General features: G+C 43.8%; 1 protein-coding gene across 2 annotated transcripts; it reads right to left on the bottom strand.

Moving 5' to 3' along the window:
• Positions 1 to 176: 176 nt before the first annotated feature.
• On the bottom strand, positions 177 to 25,103 carry LOC123871137 (protein strawberry notch-like). Of its 2 annotated transcripts, XM_045914747.1 has the most exons (27): positions 24,906 to 25,103; positions 23,704 to 23,794; positions 22,692 to 22,796; positions 19,005 to 19,106; positions 17,997 to 18,062; positions 15,709 to 15,863; positions 15,014 to 15,092; positions 14,574 to 14,783; positions 14,179 to 14,354; positions 13,432 to 13,593; positions 12,671 to 12,912; positions 11,665 to 11,818; positions 11,078 to 11,212; positions 10,544 to 10,689; positions 9,198 to 9,367; positions 8,785 to 8,982; positions 8,301 to 8,498; positions 7,845 to 8,005; positions 7,322 to 7,512; positions 6,712 to 6,788; positions 6,249 to 6,437; positions 5,795 to 5,967; positions 5,500 to 5,611; positions 5,036 to 5,178; positions 4,561 to 4,748; positions 4,066 to 4,382; positions 177 to 3,784 (listed from the first exon to the last, which is right to left on the bottom strand). In XM_045914747.1, exons 1-27 carry the CDS (start codon positions 24,906 to 24,908, stop codon positions 3,687 to 3,689), a joined length of 4,041 nt encoding a protein of 1,346 aa, XP_045770703.1. In that variant the 5' UTR covers positions 24,909 to 25,103; the 3' UTR covers positions 177 to 3,686. The 2 variants fall into 2 exon arrangements, with proteins under 2 accessions (XP_045770703.1, XP_045770704.1); XM_045914748.1 differs by lacking the exon at positions 17,997 to 18,062.
• Between the last annotated feature and the right edge of the window lie 1,040 nt (positions 25,104 to 26,143).

The following is a 26,143-nucleotide window of genomic DNA, read 5'->3' as shown; positions in this document are numbered from 1 at the left end:
CGATCTACACTCAGAGGATTAAGTAAAAATTGGTATAAGTACGTCGCCTAGTTACTGTCCACCATATTGAATCCATGATGACGTCACATATCAATCGGCAATCCATTATGCATTTCGTGAATGGTTTGAGAGTTGGTAAAAAAAAAGCCTCGGTGCGTTAAATAAAACAAGAGTTGTATAATTATGTACATTTATTTGTCTTTGTATATAAAGACAGGGGAGTCGGACGCGGCGCACGTCGCGCTGCAACCAACGATGATTAATGTTAATTTACTAAAACCGCAACACGAGCTTATGTAATAGTTATAATTTTAACTTCATTTTGTCATTGTTTTCTTAAACTTAAATAATTGCATAACGTCGCTGTTAATGCGCAATATAATGTAATATGATTTCACTTTGCGATTTGCGAAATTTTGCTAGGTATATAAAATAACTATTCAGACTATAAGATTACAGATTGAGTCAAAATAATATTATAATCAAAATACGATTGATGCACGTTTCATAATAGCTATTGAGGATGTGCGATGTCAAATAAGAGAACAAGAAAACATTGTTTTAGGAATTGATAAACGACTTTAGCACTTACCTACAGCTACACAATCACAGTGAATTAACGTCACAGAACACGTCACCGAGTTCAACACGTGGTACGGTAGTTATGGTACGGCTCCAATATTGGGATTCGGCAAATGAACCGAGTTCGGGCATACGATAGTTCAGAACTCGACAAATCAACTGACCACACTCATGGAGACCACTATTCAGAATACGGCGAATGTTTTGTGTTTGATGAATTTTAAATGAGTTTGGCAAATGAGCCGGCCGGCAGGTGCGATGTTCTGTGACAGCGAATAGGCCTCCCTAAGGCATCTTATATACCGGAAAAACAAACAATTCCGCAGGATTTTAAAATACCTATAGGCTATATTCGCACCGACCATTCGGGTTAGCGCGAATGTGCGGAACGATAGCATTCGCGATGTCATTTGCCGAATGCCGACAATGGAGCTGTACCATTACTGCGTTGGTTTGGGTTGCGTTTGAGAAGACCAGTTTGACTAATACTCCCCTTTCCCCTCCAATTAAGCGTAAAGCTTGTGCCAGGAGTGGGTACGACAATAGTGCAACGGGTGGGGTTTGAACCGCCGACTTTTCGGAATTCAGTCCGCTCCTCAACCGTTCAGCTATTGAGGCTTTGGGGGGCTATATGATGCTGCGACCCCATAAGTCCTATCTCAGACGGTCTGGATTCGCAGTTTCAACTGGCGACGGCCTGCGGACGCTACAGCCGCGCGTTATCTTCTCATTCTCACCTTATGTCACTTCAATCATCACAATCATGACCTACAGTCAACATCGCTTTACATAAATCAATAACTTCTAATAATAATTACTTCAATTATCAAAATAAAAATATTTAGATTTATTAATAAACAAACCTAGAGTCAACATTGTTTCACATAAATCAACAAAAAATACTAAAAAGTAGTTCAATTTTCATTTTAGATTGATAAAAAAAAAAAAAAAAACAATTTTTGTGTCAATTTGTAGATACTATATACACATCACGCGACTCGGGGTTGACCGAATCTCGGGTAGATCGCCTCTTTCAAAATGTAAACATACATTTGTAGATATATTTGTTTGTCAATTTATTTCAGTTTTCTCAAAATGTGAACATTCAGCGATAACTAAAGAGCTGACAACGAACTACACATTTTGTACAAAAGATTTTTTCGTGAACGAATCTTTACAGAACTAATATCTATTAATCGGGAGATGAAGATATTATATAAAAGCTAAACCATTGGAGGTACATCTTAAATCATCGATCCTACGCTACGTCTGGACGGGCGAACATGCGCGGCGATTAGGGATTTCGAATAAGCAAGTTCGAACCGGTAGACAAGTAATGCTAGGCGCACTTTGGATGCGTTTTCATACGAATTCTACTCGTGCGAGCACGTACGAACACACACGAACAATCCCGATTTTCCAAGTACTATGGGGGCGCGAAGACTGGGCGTAAGTATGACTAACTCAACTTCTCTACCAATCCACTCAAACAAATCTACCCGAACGAAACGGTTTTGCTCAACGTTTCTGATACGAACCGCTACGGTGTGAAATGCCCTTCCGGCAATCGTATCTTTTGCACATATAACTTGAATACCTTCAAGGCAACAGTTAAAAGGCATGTTACCGCCGCGCGCTGCAACCTACACCTCGTCATTGCTCTGTCATGCTTTGTCTAGTTTATCTCACAATAAAAAAAAAATACTCGCTCCCTATCTTCTATCTGGCCGCTTCCATAGTACTGGGATGGTCGGGATTGTTCGTGCATGTCCGTACGAAATCGCATCCAAAGTGCGCCTAGCACGCTCAAAACATTGTTCGACACGATCAAAGCTCGATTGAACTCTATAACATCGCGCAAGTTCGTACGTGCAGCCTTAGTTCTGATTACAGTAAAATAAATAAAACATACTATCATATCATACACTCATCACGTCTTGTCTCTACGGACACGTACAAGAGGAACACAATATTCACTTGAGTGGACACAGTCCTTACCTATCACAAAACGAAACCCTCTCCAACGAGATGGGTCAGCGAATATATTTTTAATTAGGAATAAGATAATTCGTGCAAACTAAAAAAGTTATGTAAACGTCTGAGGTCTACTCCAAATTGTATACTTCATTGCCGCGAGCAGTTTTTAAAAACAAAATATTAATTTACATCCCCCGTAAACGGTTTAAATTGCAATATAAAGCTAATCTTTTTAACCCTTTTTAATAAGCACGACATAACTGCAATAGGATAATTCGATAGAAATCAGTACATTGATTCGAATAGCCCGCGTCGGAACATACTTTTCCCGTCATTTGGTATCATTCGAAAAGGAACTCATTCGTATTGCCCGTAATTGACTACGTTCAGGCGACTGCCTTCACGAGCGACAAGCGCCAACAACGAGTGCACGCCGCGCAGTGGCAAGTGTACAGCCTCATCAGTTTGTATACATTTTAATAACATGACTAATACATCTATTCCCCTTTTCCTTTCAACGAAGCGCTATGGCCCGAGGAGTGCGTATGACGCGTACCAAAAAAGAAACGGATCCGAACAAAGAGGCGCTAATCGTGCAGTCTCGTTCACACACTATAACATAGTTTCAGTGTGCGAGGGAGAGGGAATGATTAACGCCATTTTCGACTTGTCTGTTTGTTGGCACGCGGTATCCTGCCAACCACGGCTACTCGGGGCGGGAGTGAGAACCTACGACTATCGAATGTCAGTCCGCTACCTACACCGCTGAGCTATTGAGCTATCGAAGCTCTGACTTGTTGAAGTAACACTTCTGGCACGGCGCGAGAGGAGCTCAGATCTTATTTCGGACGTTACTGCCGTCCAAGATGGCCGCCAAACAGTACAGCTGCTGTGAGGTCGCCATCTTTTATCGAGGTGTTTTAAAGCACCAAGTAGTTAGTGCCACAGATTTCACTCACTACATGATATGATAAAAAACCTTATGCAGATCTTCAACGACGGAATCCCGCGCGCGTTTCACTTTACTTCAACCGCACGTAAATACTACACGCAGTCATTAGTTTGTCAGCGCGTCGCTTCGGCCGCGCGTAGGGCCCATCAGGCTGCTGTCTCCGGCGGGGCGCGGCCTAACGCTCCGATTCGAAGGTCTGCTCGGTGACGGACACGGCGTCCGACGACAGCGTCTCCTTGAGAGTCTCCACGCAGTTCTTTGGAATGAGGGTTCCTTCAAAACAATAAACATCGCTTTACAATCCAGTGACAAGAGGAACACTTTTTTTTATTGGCTGCAAAAATCATGAACATGCGACAATTGGGATGATGTCTAGGTCAAAAATAAATTATTTCTTAGGAATTATTAGATAGTCTTCCAAAATAGATAGACCCGCTAATAGTTTTAAATTTGGTGATAGGAGTTGACCGATAGTTTGGTTGAGAAAGTTAGAAGGCGAGGTGTAGTGAGAATGAAGTGCAGTGCGTTTGGTTTGCGTTTGATGTAGCACTCACCTACGATCTTGAGGCCGTCGTCGGTCTTGAGGCGCACGACCTGCATCTTGCCGGCCGAGCGCGCCGCCAGCGCGTGCTCCACGCGCGCCCACACGGCCAGCAGCGAGCCGGCCAGCACGTGGTGCGTGCGGCGCCGCAGCCCCACCTCGCAGTGCGGGTCGCGGCACGACGCGCGCCAGTACGCGTGCGCGCACGTGCGCAGCGCCGCCGCGTGCTGCGCGCGCCACGCGCTCTCCGCCTCGCCCGCCTCCACGCGCCGGAACTTCTTCTCCAGCTCCGCCAGCGACTCCAGCCGCAGCTGCAGCCCCGTGTTCGCTCTGTGCACACCGCGACGTTACAGACGAGCATTAACATTTGCTTAGAGAGACTTATCTATCCCTTTCTTACAAGATTAATTCTCCCTCTTTTATGAGATTAGACGTATCCGAGAGCCATCGAAGAAGCCAAATGAGTCTAGCCGGCGTCTGCCAACAAATCGTGTATATTTAAACTCACTTGTATATCTGAAACATGCGCTCCTTCTTGGCGAGGCGGTCCCGCCGCTCCGGGCGCGCCGGCGTGTGCGCGAGGCACAGCACGGCGGTCAGCTTGCCGTTGCGCGGCGTCGACGACAGGTAGAAGCCCTCCTCGGGCGAGCTGGCTTCCGACAGCTTCTCCAGCGCCGCCGACCACTCCAGCCCGCGCTGCAACATTACATCACTCATCACCCATTGATGAAGCTCTCTCACTCTTTGGTTGACATCTATAGAGCGCACTTTGACTTTGATCAGAATTAAGTTTCAGTTAAAATGAGACAGCGTTATGCCGCCGGCATTTAAGTTATTAATAAATATCACTACTAACCACTCATTTTAAGTCTGTTTATATAATAAATTAGTTGACTTTCTTTCTTCTTTTTTCAATGTGCGCTCGGCCTAACATCGCCAATTTCAGTATACTGTTTTAGTCCCTGTAATTGGTAGAACAGTACCTCAGAGTGCACGGTGTGGAGCTCGACGGGCGCCTGCCCCGTGGCGTGGCGGCGCAGGAAGCGCACGCAGCGCACGCGCCGCACGCTCTCGTCCGCGCTGCCCAGGTCCAGGATGCCCAGGTCGAAGCGGCCGCTGCGACGAGCTGAATAACAAACAGATGTCTTTAACACTTCACTAAACGTAACCGGATCTAAACTTGTCCTGACTGATTGATTTATCAACACAGCCTTAACTTTTGACAATATTTTATGACGCAGGCTCACTTACTAAGAATTTGAACCAATAAAATTCTACCCCTAAGAGGGTTAAATAGGGTATGAAAGTTTGAATATAAGCCTATAATTTTATAAACAAATACGACAGTTGACATCTAGGCTTTTGGTTAAAAATGAAAAATACGTGTTCTAAGATTTTTGGAAATTCTACTCCCATCGATAATGTAAAGTATATCAACACGCCATACCTTGCTCCATAACAGCGGCGAGTGTGTCGGTGAAGTATTTGAAGAGTCTGTTCTGCAGCTCCACGGGCATGCCCAGTATCCTGTTGAGGAACTTTGACATGTTGTTGTAGTCCTGCAACAATACAAATTGTACTCATATAACAAATTCTTTTGATCATTACCTAGATTTGGATTACCACAACTTGTTGTTAGCGACAATGGTCCTCAATTCATCACTAGATTTGAGATGCCCCAAAAATTTAAGATCCTCATTTTGAATTGAAACCCCATCTGACGAGAATAAAGCTCCATTTACCTTATCTAACGCCAGCATGCCGGGTGCGGCCTCGCTGTTGACTATGAGGCCGACGCCCACGAGCGCGGAGGCAACGTCCTGGAAGAAATCCCCCGAGTAGTCGCTCGGGGGCGGCACCAGCGGTGTCTCGTATTTCATTATCGCCTTCATCACCGCCTCCAGGGCCGTGCGACCTGATCACAGTAAAAAACATCATCAAGTTAAAATCTTTTAATGCTGGATAATCAAAGAGTTCTCAAGAGATTGTTAAAAACCTAAATCCATGCGAAGTCATGAGACTTCATCTAGTTTGTTTTATAAATGTAAATACCTTAAAAACAGATCTTAAAAATCTAAATTTTTGCTACGAGTAGAAATAAGAGTAAGAAGCACTACACTCGAAAATGAAATGTGCAGATTTGGACAATATGGACTGTTACACTAGTGTTCAACATTCAGGCGAGTAGGTACATACCGTATTTGTTGTCGATGTTGAACTGGCTGAGGTCCCTGGTCTCCGTGGCGCGCCGGTCGCCGTGCGTGAGCGCGCCGAGGGACTCCAGGCGCTTGGCCACGGTGGAGGCGAAGCGCCTCTCGCCCGCCAGGTCCGAGATCAGGAAGATGTACTCCGGCGCGTTCACTTGGTTCGATCGATGCGTGCGACCTGCCGACACACATTTTAACGATTATACATCGCTTGAGCTTTATCATTACTTTTTACATAATTACTTGATTACCTAAATCCTGATTTACTGTTTCATTTTATTTTATTTTTCTTGAAAGATTACTTCAATCACTTCTCATGCAAGCTTGAACTTACGTAAACATAAAATCGTAATCTTGTACAACGTCTTGCGATAGAACAGACTTTCCTCGCAAGAAAATAATTGGATTTTATGTAGGGCTCAAAAGATGCCGAATTCATGTTAGAAGCTTACCAAACTGCTGTATAGCTCTGTCCGCCGACCACGGCAACTCCAACGTTATGTGAACTCTCCGCCTTTGGTTTCGCGCTCTGAAACAGGAAACTCGCATTCAAAGACTGTTTGTTCTGCAGTAGAGTGTAAAATTCTACGTTTTCTGCTATGGAAACATCTTACAGTACAAAACAAGATTAATGCATTCATTATGGTAAGTAAATACGTAAATAACAAAAATATTCAAAGATTCAAATATGTTTGTGTTATGCCTAGTAATATGACCTCATTCTTGAAGCTAAGCTTTCTTCTGGATGTTATGAACTCCAATTCCAGGGAGTAAAATGAGAAAGAATTGTTTATGTTTGAGATGCAATCACTAGTTAACAGTATCTGTTCCCTCTGCTAATTTATCCAGCATTGTGGACCGGTTTCTTGCAAATGGTATATCTGGGATTCCCTGTACCTTAACTGTTATAAAATGTTGTGATAATTTTATAAAATGGCCGCCATTTTTATGTATCAGTGCGGTAGAAATTACTTTTAACTGAAAAATGCGTACGTAAGCTTCATTAGTGACGGCCGACGCCTGAATTTGTTTATATTGGCCAGCATGTGCTACTGTAGTCACCTGCGGTCGCTCTGCAGCGAGATGCCGCTGGAGGCCGCCTCGGAGATGATGGCCACGTCCTTCTCGCCGTCCATGAAGCGCTGCTTCTCCGTCAGGTTGAGCGTCTCCAGCGGCACGTCGGCCTCCGAGCGGCTCTCGTACAGGATCTGGCCGTCCTCCGTCTGCACCACGCGACCTTTTCTGCCCGTCATCTGCCAGGAAGCGTCACACTTACTAACCCGGGGTTTTCGCACCAAAAACTCTGTCTATTTATTTTTATGATAATACTAGTTGTGTGCTTGATGGGAACATCTCAGGAACTATCCAGCTTTAAAAAAAAAATTTACGTTCTGTTCTAGGAGATGAATTTCCAGAAAAGCTGAAGCTTTTATGAAATGGGTGGAATAATCTTAATCGTAGGCACTAGGCACAAGCAATCTTTCAGGGATTATACCGATTGACAGAACAAACGTTCATTATTATATTTAGTAGTGGATCAGCCGTTCGGGTACTCGTGTGAGGCGAGGCTGTGTTGGCGCAGTACCTCGGCAACGTTGTCGGTGCCCCCGAGCTCGTCGACGAGCTGGTCGAGCGTGTTGGGCGGCAGGCGACGCCCGAGGCGCTCCACGGCCGCCAGCAGCTGCTCCTTCATGCTGCACGCGCGCTCGATAGCCGAGCGCGCCGGCGCCACGGCACGCGACGGACCTGCGGGATCACACACCACAGTTAGGCCAATTCTTACTAGGACTTCATGGTGGCGCAGGGGGAAAGTCGAAGGAGATTAGATAGATAAGAGGGAGGTGGGGGAGGTAGAAGTCAGGTGGGGGGGGGGGGGGGGGACGAAGGAGTAGGGGGCGGTTTCCTTCACTTCCCTCTCATCAACACCACCACGCCCTCATCTACCCCATCTCCTCCCTATCTTCCCCCGTCTCCTGGGAATGGATTTTTTATAGCCTGTCGAGAAGACACCACAACACCGCAAGTATATAGCGGCACTCACCGAGGTACAGGCCGTTGGTGCCGACGGGCGTGCCGGTGAGGCTGCGACCCGCGGACGTGACGGTGACGGTGGGCGCGGGCGGCGCGAGGCTCTTGCGGGAGAACATCGTCTCGATCTTGTCCTGAGTGCTCGTCTTCTTCTTCGCGGCGGACGCCTTTTTCTTCTTTGCCACTTTTTTCTTACGTCCCACCCACGGCTCTGTGAAAAAGTAAATTATTTTAGTCTGTGACTGAAAATATTTTTCAGATAATATTTGGGTATCTTAAAAAACTGGATGCAACTAAATGGTATCGGTCCAGATGGGATACCCCGCTAAATAATAACGGGAATGATATCAAAGGGTACTTCTTGCGTCGGAGGTCAAGAACTTCTTTGGGTCACTGAGCCAGCCAAAAAGTACTCCCTCCAAAACTCACGTAACCTGAACCTTTTTCCCGTGACGGTCGGTAGTGACCACTGACCAGGCTCCGCGACGCGCACTCACCGTCGTCGCTGTCGCTGCCGGCACGGAACGGGTTGAAGTCGCTGAGGTCGGAGTCGGAGCGGCGCTCGTGCTCCGAGTCGGCCTCCGCCTCGCCCTCCAGCTCGGCGTCGAGCTCGTCGTCGGAGCGGATGAACTCGTCCGACGAGGAGCCGCCGCGCATGCGCTTGGCCGCCGCGTTCACCTGCTGCCGCGCCGTCACTGCACACAGACAACATGGGGTTATTCAAGGAACGGATCAACAGATTGCTGTAGCATCATGATGGAACAGTTGGGACCCGAAGTCCAACGAAAAGAGTGCGCCGAATTGACAACTTAGTTTTTTAAGCTCACAACCTTATGACAGTTTCAGCGACCAAACTCCTTGGCCATGACAAGAAATTGTCCAAATCAGAAGGCCAGTAAGTTGTACTCACATTTCCTCTTGGCTGCGTTGTTGTCATCGAGGCCGTTCTTGCCGTTGAGGGGAGTGACAACCGGGATGGGCACCACGGTCTTCGTCTTGGCCTCCAGCCCCAGCAGCCGGTTGATTCGCTCCCTATCCGGGGCCGGGAAGTGCTTCTCCACGAGGGTTTGGAACACGCCCCTGTCAACACAATAATGTATCGTTAAGTAATCTAGCGAAATCATACATGTAAACTTGCCTAATTGTTTGTCTCACTTAAATTTTTATGATTTCAAAACTCAGCAAAATCGAGCTGATAAAAAGCGACGTGTAACAAATAAAATAAAATTTGGCTTACGAAAAAGCAGCCTGTAAATTCGCCCACTTTTCTAAGTATTCATCTCATTTCCATACTTGTTTCAGTATGTGTGTGCGTCGGTATGAGCGCGCGTCTCTCAAAAAATCAAATCAAAATATTTTTATTCAAATAAACTTTTATACAAATAACATATAAAAAGCAATAATAAAGCCAATATGGTCATATGGCATACAACTTTGGGGATCAGCATGCAACTCCAATATTCAAATTATACAAAGAGCTCAAAATTATATTTTGAAACAACTGTCCAACGCGCCATGGTTCCTACAGATATCGGAAATTCATGAGCACTTAAACATTAACACAGTAAAGGAAGAAATTCTAACTTATAGTTGCAACTACAAAACAAGACTTACTAACCACCCAAATCGCCTGGCAGTGCAGCTGACAATGCCACAGGCAATCCGTCGACTAAAGAGAAAGCATATACTAGACATTTAGCTGAGACTTATGGAGTTTTCCCGCTGGGGAAGTTTTCTCCTAATGAACGCCAACTTCCTCCAACCAATCTGCTCATAGTCTACCGACTGATCGCATGATAAGGCAACCCCTCAAAAAAAAAAAAAAAACTTTTAAAAGTAATTCTGAATCGTCAAGTGCATCTACCATCTCCGTGTCAATCGTGTAAAGTTATCACCACAGTACGAGTGTCTCATTTAGCAACGAACACCAAGGAGTCTTCTCGGGAACTGAAGTTTACAGTGTGTATCAGGTTAAGGTCTCACATGACCACAAAGGATATACGACGAAGCCATCTAAACAGAGCAATCGTGCGATAAGTGCGGGACGAAGGAGCGACCCAAACTGGCCTAAGTAGCGAGGGCCGGGTCGTAGAGGCACATGGCAACAGAGATGAATGCCGACAGCTCGCCATATCGTCTAGCGTGTGTATAAATCAACTCCTAGGAGAATATAGATGTATTGATGTGAGCAAACGTGGCCACTTGAGCGATGAGCGTTTGTCCGCAAGCGTGGTGATGTGCGTGTACGTGACTCACTTGGCCGTGGAGACGAAGTCGGAGAGCTCCCCGTCGTCGCGCTCGAGCTGGTCGAGCGTGCGCGCCTCGCCCGTGCTCTGCAGCCCGATCACCACGCACTTGCCGCACTTCACCGCCTCGCGCGCCAGCACCACCGCCTGGTTCACCTGCCGGCACAACTCCGTCAAACGTGACATTGCTCACAGGACAACAATAACATTCTAAACGGGTGATGCGTTAACAACTAGGAAACGTATGTAAACTGCATATTTAAGGCCGAAAGTACTAAGCCTTTTCTTTCATTTTATAGGTCAGGTAAATGAACTTAAATACTACAGGGTTTGGTGCGTTTGTGATCGAGCCTATTTTGAATTTTGTGTGCCACATTAGCCGATTTTGTTAAATTTTCATAAATTAAGGATAGAATTTTGATTGCAAACACCTGCAGTTGTAACTCAATTACACAGTTTGGCAAATAATATGTTGATGATTGTACATCTGGCTGGACTTTGTTGGTTGTTATTCAATTATTATCAATCTGAGAATAGTTTGTACCTTGGCAGCGATGCAGAGGTACTTGAAGAACCGTTGATGCGCCGACCAGAACTGCCCCCACATGGTCTTCCGCATGCGCGGCTCCGCGTCGATCAGCTCCGCCGCCTCCGTGAAGCGCTGCATGGCTTCCACCCACTGTGACCAACAAACATGTCGCATGTAAACTAGCCCTTACTAATCCATGGTATATTATTGTAAATTGTACATTTGAAAAGAGCAACCGCCGAGTTTCTTGCTGGTTCTTCTCGGTAGGAACAGCATTCCGAACCAGTGGTAGATTATTTTGACGATTCGAAAGCACTTGTAAAAGTTTACTTGAATAAAAATGATTTGAATTTGAATTTGAATTTGAACATGATTGATCAATGATCAATCATGGATTAGTAAGGGCTAGTTCTTCAAAAAAAGCTTCCGCGAAAACAAAAGCTCTGATTTCTCTACAATATCTTTTGCGACGATATGTCTAATGCCACACGTGCCCAATCCCATTTAAGTCAATCAGCTGCAAGTTCTACTAAGTCCAGCTCACGTTAAAAACTTATTAATTAGCCAAGTTAACAGGTTGCATGTAAAGGTGGCAGACTTACCAGCGCGACCGACTTGTCGTACACGTCTCGGAAGGAGTCCGCGAGCGGCACCTCCTCGATCTTGAAGGACACGCCGTGGAAGGACAGCTGGCGCGCGATGTACATGCCTCGCAGCTTCATGTCCATGGCCACGATCTCCATGGCGCCCACGCCCCTGCACACACCACCCCGTTAGCCTTCAACCATTCATATTGCGATCACGAGTGCTGTTTCACTTTCATTCTTCTTTTAAAATTGGGCAAACAACTTGAACCTTGAGCGGCGTAGTGGGAGAAAACAAAGCAAAGCTCGACTGATCAACCAATGGCGTGCACCCGTGCAAATTTATCAACCAATCGCGTTTACCCGCCATTCAACAGCCAGTCGCGTCAATGTTCAAGTTGTTTGCCGGGCACTTTAGGATAGTTTGAAATAAAGAAGTAAGTGCTCAAGTGTAGTTTTACAGAGTTCGATAAGTCAATCTCTGTGGTAATTAAGCTACAATTTGATGCTACTAAATTTTCTGTTAAAATTACTTACATTACCGAAATATTCAAGAAACCCCGTTTTAAGTGACCTTTGATTACTATTCTCTTGTAAAAAATTCAGCAGCACTTAAACTAATGAAAAAGTTGATATTTCGTTCAGAACAACAATATAGAGGTTCATACTAAAATCCACCTTTCTAGAATTTTTCCCGGAGTTTAGACATATCTGTGTTTGTATAATTTCCCTGAAGAGTAATGCAATCTATGTTGTCACAAGTAACTGAATAAAATTTCACAAATTCTTTGGATTGGACTTAATTAGCAGAGATTGCGCTGAAAACTGTAACCACGACGAGTAAACCAAAATGATGAAGTAAGGATAACACTATTTATTTACTTATTACTAACCAATTATTAGCAAAATTGTAGTTACAAAGTAATAATAATAAATTAAGTTACACTGCTTATCTCTAAACAGAGATTTCTTCCAGCTTCCCTTTCAAGGTTGTGAGTAAGGCGCATTAATACATGGAAATTACCTCTTCTCCACAGCGTTGATGAAGTCCATGAAGGTGGGGAAGGGCGTGCCCTCGCCCCAGATGCCCAGGCGCACCATGTAGGCCATGTTGCGCGGCTCGGAGGCGCCGGTGGCGGACGCGTACACCACGCGCGCCTTGGGCAGCTTGTTCTGCAGCTCCAGCGCCGTCAGCCCCGTCTTGGTGGCCTTGCCCGACCCCACGGGGCACAGGTTCTTGGCCTTGTGACATTCGTCAAACACAATCTGATGCAAGAGTTGAGGACTTCCTTGGCGTTGAGAGCTATTTGAACGTTACTAGTTATATTTGTTACGGATGGATGTTAAATGACTACGATCGAAAATTTCCAAAAGACCGAATAGCTGTATCTTTTCGAAAGTTACCAGTCGATATTTCAGCCCAAATAAAAGAGTTACAAAAATCCAATAAAGAGTTATAAGAATAATAATAAAATTGGCTGCAGCTTGTTCGGGAGGAATTTCCGGAACACATTCTCATACCTTCCTACTAAATTGTCCGTCAGATTGTTGTTATTTAGGCTGACGTCTATAGAGCGCATTATGACTTTGCTTAGACTTAAGGCACTGTTAGAACGAGATAGCGTTATACCACTGGCATAAACCTGTCTCATTTTAACTGAAACTCAAGTCTAAGCAAGAACAAAGTGCGCTGTACAGATTTCAAGCTTAGACTGGTATTCTTGGCAGAGTGTGGCATAGTTTAGGGAAGTGACACTAGGCAGGTATAGTATAGACAAAGGATACGACGCCGTCGAAGTCGTCGCCGCACCACTGCAGCAGCTGCTTGAGGCGCGAGCGGTACTTGGTGTCGGCCTGCGTCTCGCCGATGAGCGCGCTGTACGTGCTGAACACCACGCCCTTCTTCACGTTGCCGTTCACGCCCGACGAGATCTTGGCGTACTTCAGCTGCGCACACACAAACACGGAGGTGGAAATCTATACAGCGTCAAACTCAACAGCTCCAACTTCACGAGTCGCCGGCGAGCGCACTGCACCGTGTTACCATTTCTATAAGCCGCATCGGCAAAAGTCGTTTGCACGTAAAGACCAACCTAAAGCCGAATACAACACCTTATGCTTGGCGTAACATTTCAAACAAGAACAACAGGTACTCGCGCGTACAAACAGGCCAAAACCAACGGCGGACGGGACGCACGCTATGATTGGCCAAGATATATTTTTGCGCGATTCAAAAATGAGATTTCTGCACCTGAAATATGGTTTTTTTTAACTTGTTTATTCACACCTTATAGCTTTTTGGCCATTCCACATTTTGGTTGCACATACGGTTGATTACACACGCATAGAGGTCCGGCTCGACCTCTGCGAGAAAAATGGTATTAGGTAACTTCAAGTCAAGAGTGAATCTTCCAAGCAAGCGCGCTCCATCTTAGGCTGCATCGTCACTTGCCAACTGGCTGATTGCAGCCAAGCGGTAGTCCATAAATTAAAAAAAAAAGAAGTAGACACTCGGATTAAGTCAGTTCTCACCTTGCTGAGCGAATAGACCTCGATCTTGCCGGCGCCGATGTCGCGCAGGTCGCGCTCCGCGTCGTACTTGAGGTCGTTGGACACGGACACCCACAGCGCGCGCTTGCGGCCGCGCAAGTAGTTCTCGAAGATGATGCCCGCGATGGTGCGCCCCTTGCCCACGCCCGCGCCGTCACCTGCGACATTCACATCATCAAGCACATGTAAAAGCATCTTTGTCAGGCTCAGATTCGGTCTGGCATAGAGGATTGCTCTGCCAAGTACCAACTCCATGCATTACACTTGATAGATCACTGTCCAATGTCTGACGTTCTGACCGGTAGCCACGGTTCGCTTTAGTTGATCAATATCACCTGCTTGTCGGTTTTTATTGGATGTACTCAGGAGAATCTCACCAATGAGGAACCCCGCCCGGGTGCCGTCGGGCAGCATGTGCTCGTGGGCCTGCGAGGCGTACACCACCGCCTCCAGCTGCAGCGCCGACAGCAGCCCGTTGCGGATGGTCTCGTCCGGCAGCACCAGCGAGTACGTCACGTCCACCGGCTCCACGGACGAGAGCGACGCCGTCTCCACCACCGGGTCGGGGTGCTTGCGGCCCAACTTCACTACACACGCAGAAAACATTCATATCAATACTGAATACAAACTGGTCATAGTCTTTATATGTACACTTTATTTTGTGAATTCCTTATTTCCTTGGGTAAAATTGTCATGAATATTTGAGGAAAAACATCCCGAGGCAAAAATTAATTTTCGGCACGTATTCGTAAAGTTATTCCACATACGAATATGCACGCAAATATGACAAGCTTCTTTTATGTTTTCACAGACTCACGTTTGGGCGGCATGTAGTCCGCGTACGTCTCGGCGACGCCCATCTCCTCGTCGTCCACCTCCTCCTCCTCGCCGGGCATCTGCAAGTCCGTCATGTTGTACATAACAACAGAAAAATGTTGCGTATCTACTTGCGCAACAGTCTCTTGGATTTTATCAATCAGGGAACGTAATCAAACATAAATGTCTGTAATGGGCTTCTGCTCATGTCGCGGCGCCAAGGAGGCTGACGAGGCGCATCGCCGGCAGAGCCCCATTGAAATATAATCTGACTAACACGTGAAACATTTATATTGGACTAGCTGATAAACGCGACTTCATCCGCATGGATTTAGGTTTTTTTAATCCCGTAGGAACTCTTTGATTTTCCGATATAAAAAGTAGCCTATATGTTAAACCCATGGTATAATCTATCGCCATTCTGAATTTCAGCCAAATCCGTCCAGTAGTTTTTGAAAAATATTAGAACTCTTTAATTTGGAAATGGACATGGACCTTTCAATCAGCATGTGGAACAATATTGGAAATGTATCGGTTTTTAAGACTAGTGGGCTTTTTGCAATAGTGTAGTCATGCATGCCAGCATGCCGCCCGTGCCCGAGGCTAGTCCCGGATCTAGTTGAGGTTCTGCAGCAGGTACAATCTGCAACCAAGCTAGATGTGCACCCGCCAGTACAATGGACAGAATGTACGTACCTTGTCTTGGGGCCACAGCCCCTTCTGCGCCCAGGGCGGCACCTGCGCGAACTGGCCCAGCATGCCGGCCAGCGGGCCGCCCATGCCCGACGCCAGGATCTGGTTCAGGTTCTGCAGCAGGTACGAGTTCATGCTCTGCATGCCCACCATCTCCACTAGAAACGGGGGAGCCGTCAGCTGCGCATCTCGGAGGGTGTGTACAGAAAGGCCGACCGCACTTTGGATGCGTATTCGTTCGAATTTGACCCGTGCGAACACACACGAACAATGTCGACCTTCCAAGTAATATTATGGGAGTGCGTGAACCGGGTAAGAGCGACGGTGTAAGTATGCGCTCACATAATCCTTGGAAAATCGAGATTGTTCGTACGAGTCAAATTCATACGAAAACGTATCCAAAATGCGGTCGGCTTAATTATGGCGTATATTCAGCGTATATATGCTCCTTTGTATACGTACGTAATAGCGACGCATGCGGCTCTACCGATCTCGTAATATTGACACAGACGATGAACGTCGCATTAACTGTACGCAGGCTTGACCGTCTATATTACGATCTCTTCTTTGTTCAGTTATGCTATGACTCTACTATCGGAATCCGGCATATGATCCGAATTCGGGCATATGAACGACGTATCGTTCATATGCCCGAATTCGGGTTCGGAAGGATTGGCCACACAATTCACGATATCATGAAACGTTTGCCGAATCCCGATAGTGGGGCCGAACAATTAGAATGAAAGGCAAAGTGTGCGTGGAATATGTTCGTGCAGAAATGAGCTAATAGAGACGCTGAAAATACGCCCCTTCTGTTAGTCTATACCAAATAAAACAGCAATAGGAAAATTGCTCACAAATGTTATGTTAACATCAGCAGCAAAGCTGTGGAAAAATGAAATCTTAGATTTTACCTCCCTCATAGTCATTTCTGAGAGAGTAACGATGATTGCAATGTTATTTAGATCAAGAATAATAAATGATAGAAGACAATGTTTATTGCAGGTTTCCAATTAACCAAACCTCTATTTTCTTATTTCTAGCTTACTGTACCCGGCAGGAAATACTGTACATCGATCTTTAGAAAGAGATAGCGGATTCGTAGAGCGTTGTCTCGTCGTTGAGATCGACAAAACGTTACATAGGTATGAGTGACAGAGACAACGCTCTACAAAGCCGAAACCTCTCTCTAAAGGTTGATGTACAATATTTGTTGCCGGCAACTGTAAGTGCTGCATAGGCATACACCGAGAATAGATTTACAAATTATCTCGATTTCAACACATGTATACACTGTGTATACAGCGATATGATTAACTGTTAATTCTATATTAATGCGTGTCTATGTATTCGAGATAACCTGTGGGAGACATCAAACATCTACCGTGAAGTTACATTTTAACAAGCAATTTAACGCTCACGTAGCTAAATCCAAACATATTCAATTAACTACTACTTTTCTACTGCAATATTATGGAAGTTAGATGCTTCTACTAGAAAATTAAAAATATTCTTTACAATGGCGTCGCTGCAACATTTTAAAAATATAATTTGGTAACTATATAGTATATACATATAAAAATTCTGAAAGCAGCCTCGCAAAAATTATTGATATTTCTCTATAAGTTCGCCATCAGTTTAGTACTTATTCCGGCCAGCTGTGCGATACGTTGCATGCAAACGTAGTCACTATCATTATGCAACGTAGTGCACGGCCTTATCATCTATGTAGTTTGTATTTGATCACTGATCTGTGATCGCAGCTTTTAATTTTAATATTAGTTAAAAATATCCTGTACATTCTTTTCGAAAGTTAAATATAATTATTATTTAGAATGTAGCCGCTCTGCTGCCTGATTGTTTAATCTCCTGCACTATGCAGCACTTCTGATGTAATATACAGTTACAACAGCCGAGCCCACCGCGGTTGAGAGCCAATAGATCGCGCGCGACGCCACTGTCAAGCCGGGAAGCTGCGGACACCGCCTACACGCCGCACTGTCTCGCCTGCGCAGTTCTACTGCACACTGCAGTCAAACTGAACGCGTAACGGTGGCTACACAAATACAACGATAATAATATGTTTCATTTGTAACCATTATGTTATGCTGGACTAAGGCGCGGATCGAATGACGCTTTTCCTTGAGCGTGAACGAAATCTGTGCAAACAGAAAATTGTGTACATATTGCAGGTGGACGATTGCTCTGGCTTATACAGGTATGCGCGCAGGCAAGACGGAGCGTGTAGCCGGAGCGTTAGTCGCACGTAGGGGCGGGGGCTGCGTACTCACTCTGCGCGAGCAGCGAGGCGGCGCTGTACGCGGACGAGCCGGCGGCCGCGCCGCGCGCCGCGAGCGCTACAACATACAGCCTTGCTTAGCGCCTGACTTGTAACTAGTGACCTCACGTGGGCGCCGCTACCGTGCCTTGCTATAAGTAGCGGCCAGACAAAACTGCGTTGCGACGCGATGCCAATTTGAAACGCAACGTCTAATATAGGCACGCGAATAGGCTAGGTGGCACGCGAACTCAATGTAATGCGGTGCGGTGCGTACCGCCGCCGCTGCCGTCACGTCAAAACGACGGCACCGCATCCAGGCGGCTGCTTCCTCCGACGTGGTGATCAGAGACGTTTTAGCTCATTTTTTATTGAATTATTGTTAGAATCTTCTTTTATTAAACTAATATTTTAATTTAGACGGGGTTGATTATTAATTTCGGCCGTAATCAGTCAGGTCCACACACGGCAGCGATGCCGCAGCCTACAGCTATCGACCGTTTCAGGCCAGGGACAACTGGAACGTACGATAACGTCGCTTAAATTTAAACACCACGTATGCCAGTTTTGACAGTGTCAGCTTCGAAAGTTAGAGAATCGAGAGACGCGTCGTTTCGTCCAATCAGAAACAAGGAAACATTCAACAGATATTGCTAACAAAAAGCAAGTACACTGTATTTACAACCTAAACCTTTGAAAACAGCAAGTTATATTTGCCTCGCCTGTAAAGTAGCTAATTTTGACTTCGTAGTGTTAGAACTAAAACGAAGATATTTAAGTGAGAGGGACGCGCCATATCTGCGCGGGCAAAAGCCGAAGATGGATTTTCTGCTAAATATGTCCGTGGCCTATATTCTATCCACGGAAAGAAGTTAGAATAACGCTCCCTCGTGTTACGTGATCCCATACCAGTGATAGAGGCAAAAACCGGCCAAGTGCGAGTCAGACTCGTGCACTCCGTTCCCTACTCGGGTAGTAACTTCTTTGCGCGGATAGAGTATAGTTTGCGGATGACACTCACTTCCCCTGCCGAGGCCGAGCCCCAGCGGCTTGGCAAGCGAGCTGGCGGAGATCTTGATGGGCTTCACGTTGGTGGCCTGGCCGAACGCCACGCCCGACGCCGCTGCAACACAACATCGTCATCGTAAACAAAACAAACTATCACATTTATAGCTATCTGCATCATAAAGTGTACACTGAACTGTGCAAGCTAACTTAACCTTAAGCGCTCGGACGTCCGAGGGACATTTCGCAAGCCTTGTCCTGTGCACGCGTCCTCCTGTCTTGACTTACGGACACGTCCCATACTTCGTTTCCGCCTTAACTCTCGTTTAAAACAACTTGAGCTTTGTTCAAGTCCAATCAATAAATCAACTATTTCATTTTATCAGTAAACCTTTTTAGGGTTCCGAAGGGTAGCAACGGGACCCTATTACTATAAGCCTCCGCTGTCCGTCTGTACATCAGGGGGTGTCTGTATATGTCGAGAACCGTAATAGCTTAACCGAGAGTTGAGATTTTCACAGAATGATGTATTTCTATTGCCGCTAAAACAACAAAATATAATAAAAAAATTCAAAATGGCCAATATGAAAAAAAAAAGTGTTATTTTCTGTACGCTGGTACGGAACCCTTTGTGTGCAAGTCCGATTCGAACTTGACCGATTTTTGATGTTCACATCGTTATAATGTGAAAATAATATCCCTCCGTCATCCGTGATAATATCTCGGATGTGCCTCCGATTCAAATCGGACGTATGACGTACTTATGTCAAAGATGTCCACTGAATAGCTTGTATTTGGATCAGAGATCGGATTAGTGAGTAAGCAATGTCCGAGTTTTTTATATTCGTATTATTCATGGGCTCGGATCGGAATGAGTGCGTAAACGTTCTAACGAAGATGACAGTCCGTCAACTTTGGATTGAAACAATCTCGGTGAATATGAATAAGCAAATACGAGTACTAATGGTGTTGCAATGAACGCAGGGGCGAGTGGGTCGGGCGGCCTACATATTGATCTGCAGCTTAAATAACTTGGCTGTTCCCGCCGCGGCCGCGGCCCCACTACATGCTGCAACTACATTACGTACGTCTTGCTGCTATATTATGTTACCACTACCTGATACCCGCGACTTCGTCCGCGTGGATTTAGGCTCTTTTTTAAATACCGTGGGAACTCTTTGATTTTTCGGGATAAAAAGCTGCCTGTGTCAGTTTCAGGGGTGCAAGCTACCTTTGTATCAAATTTCATATAAATCCGTTAAACGGATGGGCCTTTAAGAATCCCGTGGAAACTCTTTGATTTTCCGGATAAAAGTAGCCTATGTCCAGTGTCCTTCCCCAAGATGTAAGCTAACTCTGTACCTTTCATCAAAATCGGTTAAACTGTTGGATCGTGAAAAGCTAGCAGGCAGGCGGCTGACAGACAGACAGACACACTTTCGCATTTATAATATTAGTATGGATACGATATAATACAAGCCATAATTTAAAAACACGACAGCTTGCCAAAGAAGGAACTAAAAACTTTAAAAAAAAACACATTTCAAAATGGCGCCACACAGCCACGTGATATTGATTTTTTTGAAGATTACCAGTTTAAGAGACCAGTATCACTCGGGATGATGATGATGGAAGCAATCTAACGATACCCTATACGTCCACATCTGTTCAGGCATTTGGAAGTTATGGTGAACAAAAAACTCACAAGCATACATGAACCCTAAAAACATTACATTCCTTTTTTGGGTGACAATACGCTATCAAACTTCATAATCTCATTTATTTGAAAATTGACTTGATCTAATTAGGATCCTTTTTGCTGAACTACGTCAAATATATATGTAATACAGTATTACATGGTTTAGTTTATTTAGCTATTAGTTAGGTTTATTATATAGGTACACCACCTCCCACTCTCCATTTGTTCGTTTTTTCCCTAGCGTTAAGGTTGCCTGGAAGAGATCGCGATCTCTTCCAGGCAAGCTTAACGCCTTTTTGTATCTACATTTTAAGTTTTCTTTATTGTGACCTGTCATCTGTGTTTTATGGTGTAATAGAGTATATACATACATACATACGTCCACTTGACCCAACTGGGAATAGAACCCGCGAACTCGCACTCGTAATACCACTGCACCGGCGAAATCATCAAAGGGGTGCTAAATTATACTATGCGTCGAATATATTATAGGTCCTTGAAGTGCATCCCGTCCTAATGTGCTGAGAGGTTCAAGTTGCCTGGAAACGGGGAGTCGGGGGTCCAACTCCCCACACTCTCGCCCCCTTTCTCGGTAATACAGGGCCACGACCATGTCGAATAAGCGAAGTACCAGATGTTCGACTGGCGACTGAAACACGTCTATGCAGCGTGTTTGATAAATCATATCGCCTGTTTGAGACTGCAACCTATTATTTCAGAAAGTATATTTTATACTACTTAATACTATAAATGCGAAAGTGTGTCTGTCTGTCTGTCTGTCTGCTAGCTTTTCACGGCGCAACAGTTTAACCGATTTTAATAAAATTTGGTACAGAGTGGACTTATATCCCGGCGGCGGACAGAAGCTACTTTTATTCCAGAAAGTCAAAGAGTTCCTACGGGATTCTTAATCAAAAAAATTGTTCATAATTTTGGTACGGAACCCTAATAACGCGAGGCACGACTCGCACTTGGCCGATTTTTAATTTGCCATTTGCTCCACAGTACGCCGAATGTGCCGAGGCTGTGGCCCCGCTTGAGTTTTCATTGAAACTTATTTACCTGTTTCACAGGTTTCCTATTATTCACGCGAGGCGGAAAATGTTGGGAAATATTCCATAAAGTATCTTTGAAGGGTTTTCTTTTCAAAGTTGTGCCGACGTGCAGCCCGCAGCGACAACGTGACCTACGCCGTGAGCCGCTCGCGAAGAATGTTTATGAATTTGTTAGTGATTCTCTGCAATTGTTATCATTAAAGATCCAATGAAATTACATTTTAATTTAATTTATAATGATGGGGCTGGTATATAAGTCGCCTATAAAACTCACTTACACTTTTTAAATCTTTATTCTTAAAAATATATCTAATATGAGAAAGGCACTGAAAAAAGAAAGTAAAATGTTTCCTTCCTCAATTGTATCACACATCCCGTGCTGTAAGTAAGACTGGGTTATCCCGGCACTGCCACCGCTAGAGCATACAGCGCTGCTGTATTTGTAATGTATTGAGAAGTATTATTTGTCAACAAGTGTAAATTAAAAATTGAAATCACCTGACAGGTCAAGGTTACCATGATATTGTAGTTGGGATCATGTCCATAAGACTAATGTAAGTAATATATATTAATTGTATGTATGAGTGAGATCCCTGCACCGGCTGAGAACAGCCTGTATGATGGTAATCCTTAAATGGTTGAACAGATTTTCATCTAATGTAGCTAAGAATCATCTTGAACTGGCTTTTGAATAAAAGAAACCACATTGCAATCGGTCCACCCATTTGAGCATTACAATGCCACAGATACACATATTATGCTAAACTTATAACATTACTTGCCCTTGCCCATAAAAGGAACTCTTTGATTTTGTGTGATAAAAAGTAGCATAAGAGCAATGGATGGACGTGATTTGTTGCTCCACTGCGATGTGTTTGAAGGGCAGACCAACAAACAAACACAGTTTCGGATTTATTATATGGGTGGTGATTACGGATAACTTGCTTACCTGCCAATGGGTTGGTGGTAGCTCTGACGGTGACAGGCATGATGGTGTGTGGGGGCTTGACCTTGTCGCCCATGCGAGCCGCCGCCGCCAGGGTCTTCCCTCCACCTAAATGCACCAAATACAAGTTAGCCCCATTGGCAACCTAGGCAGTCTACTGGGCTTCTGGAGCAAGCTTAAATGGCTGGAGTGAAGATGTTGGCGAGGAGGGGCAATAAACACACAACAGACAGAAACATTTAAGGGCGGAAAGTAGCCCAGAGAGAAGAGGAGAAAGAACAAGTTAGCCCTTGACTGCAATCTCACCTGGTAAGTGATGATACAGTCCAAGATGGTAGCAGGCTAGCCTGAAAGATTTAATAGCTAAAATACTCACTCATGTGCTCGGACCCTCTGAATCGGAGGCTGACATCTTAACCAGCAAACTCAAATCATTTATTTAAAGTAGGTACTATTGTACACCTTTTGATGGTCAGAACTGTTGGATTTGTAAGATGATATAGAGGTGATAGTTAATTATATAAACTTAAAACTAAAGCTACAAGGGTTCCAAACGCACCCAGCTCTGAGAAGAGCCCACAACAAACTCAGACTATCAAAGCTCCTTCTATGCTCCAATAACCTCTATTGTACTGTTCAGTTTAATTCTAATTATAAGATTGTTTAAATTTGCCAGTTTTCATGATATTAAAATTGAAACCCTGCATATTCTGATATAACTAACTTGTAACAGGAGTACAAAATAGTAAAAGATCTCCATAAAGCCATAATTTTCATATTTCTAGTAAAACACAAAGTATCATAACATAGTGTATGTAGTAATTAACATAGCTGGTCTTTCACAACATGATGAAATCACTAGGTGTATTACCAAAAGTGTTGTATTGTAGTCCAGTTCAAGAATAGACTGGACAAACATTTGGAAAACTAGAAGCACTTCTGATATAGAAATGATAATAATTATTATTATCTATGGATATAAAATTTTGTTGTATATCATAAAGCACACACAGACCTGGCACTTCCAAATTGTCAGGGTCCTCGTCATCATCAAAGTCTGAGTCATCATCTGACGGGCTGTGGTCGCCAAACGCTTGCCGTTTTGACTAAAAGCAAATCAGTCATTTACTATATTGAAAAAATGAAGATGAAAAAAATGAAACAAAGGTTTACAAATTATTTCAAAAGGCCAATTTTATAATATTTTACGGAAAAACTCAGGTTTATTTGTGTTTCATATTGCAATAAAACTCTAACAATAGATAAAATGCAACTATGTGATACTAAAAATAATTGAACATGAATAAAATAGTAAGTTGTAACAAAATGAAAAATAAGTTCAATAATTCAAAACATTCTCAGAACACAATTTATGTTGTGTTATTTCTTATTTGTCATAAAACAGCTTACAGTACCTGTGTATGCATATTATGATTAGGGCAATAAAAATCAATGGTTTGGCATCTAAGTGTTTTCAATTTCAATGTTTCTGCTTCTGGCAACTGCACAAGTTTGCATTATACTTATGTAACTGATAACAGAGGTTTATGTTGCATTTTAATACTATTGCATTCTTAAGCTAAACATAAAGCAATATACGAACATTTCATAGTACAAACGAAAACCGAAACATAAAGGTTTTACTGCATTAAGCTTAGTGGAAATCATGGTTCACTCTTGAGAATTTTTCATTTCATTTTATTGGTCCCACCACAACAAAAATACATGGAAAATATCAGAATACCCTTCGTTACGTTTAAAACCACGTTATAAGACGAAAATCAAAGCAGAAATTAGCCAAATTAATGCTCTCTTACTGCAAAAGACAAGTGTACAGTGTTTATGTAAAGTGCATTCTAAGGACGTATTCTAACACTAGACCTAGAACTTTCCAAGAAAATCAATACAGCCACACCCAACTTGCATAATTAAATGCTAACGCTATCTAAGACATACCAATTTTTGGAATAAAACACAAAAATATTATCACATGTGAGACTGTCATTGCCTCATGACGCTTTTTTTGGTTAGAAATCTTAAAAACAATGAAAAAATCGCGTAAAAAGTAGATAATTTCAGAAAACACACAATGGGTTTTGTGCAGTTAACGATTTTAATAGTGAAAATCATATATTAAGCTAGAATATTAAACGAAAAATATAAAATTGGACAAAGTAAAGTTACTAAAAAAGTATCAAAACAAAAAACTATCATTACCATTTTTATCCTTGAATTAGTCGTTGGAGAGTAAAAAGCAACTGTTTATTGATCTACAATTGTTGAGAATTAATAACCCTTCACAATAACATCACACGCGCACCTAAAACTGTGAAAACTTCTTATTTTGCACTTGATAAAAACTAGACGACCTGACGGCGGTCAATTCTTCCGCCATATTAAAAAATGTTTAAAAGAGAAAGAAAGAGATCAGTGTTGCTCGTTCGGTTACTTTATTGGCTTCATTAAATCCATTTTTAAAAATTATTTCATTTTAAGACATCATATTGTAAGTTACATATACTTTCAAAATTAATATTGCTTAAAAAGCCATTGAGCTTTATTGAGACCTCAATTAGTATTTAAATCATAATTCAAACTACAAAACCAAATAATAAGTTGGTCAGTGTAACCGAAATATTGCTTATTGCGCATGCTCTAACATCGATTCACGGTTTTGACAAAAAGAAAAGTCAATTTTCTCGATTTTTGCTTTCCGAATATCGATTCAAAAATTGAAATATTACCTTCCAAGATCGAAACGCACTATAGCCAAAGAGTATGTAACCACTATTATAGCGGTGCAGCGTTACATGGCAGTGGAGCGGCGTTACATAAAAAATATTATTTCTATTGATTTAAAGTAGGTAATTATGACCCCAAACGCATTATAAAGACGCAGCAGCGGAGCGGCGAGGCCTGATGCGGCAGTGTTAGCTCCGGAGAATATTTTGGAGCCAGTGGAGTGGCGTGGTGCAGCGGAGCCGGGGATTCGATGTATGCTTCATTGTTTTTTAACCCGCAAGATTTTCTTTTTATACCTTTTTAGTTTTTCTGGCTCTCCGCATGAGAAACCTCCCACGCCCATTTCTTGACTTAATAATAATTATTCATCGTTCATATGACCAACAAATGGATAATTCAGCTAGGTACTGTCGCGCTACTGCGCTGACGCACCGCACCGCGTCTCTTTCGGCGCGGCGGGTGCGGTTCTCCCGTATGTAAAAAGTACTCTGTGAGTTCTAGCAGCATCATAAAGTAGTAGTTACTTGGAGCGCCGTGACAATGCATGGTCCTATAAGATTTCCCAGTACAGTCTTGAGTCGGCCTTGGTCACTCAAAAGGCCAATATTTACAAAGTATACTCTATGCAGCCAGCGATTCAGAACACTCGATTCGGTAAGTTATCGTTCTACATCTTATCGAACAATAACTTACTGAATCGAGTGTTCTGAATA

This window comes from Maniola jurtina, chromosome 13, assembly GCF_905333055.1.
Source record: "Maniola jurtina chromosome 13, ilManJurt1.1, whole genome shotgun sequence".
NCBI lineage: Eukaryota > Metazoa > Arthropoda > Insecta > Lepidoptera > Nymphalidae > Maniola > Maniola jurtina.
The sequence above is the reverse complement of the archived record's forward strand: the minus strand, read 5'-3'. Positions and strand labels throughout refer to the sequence as shown.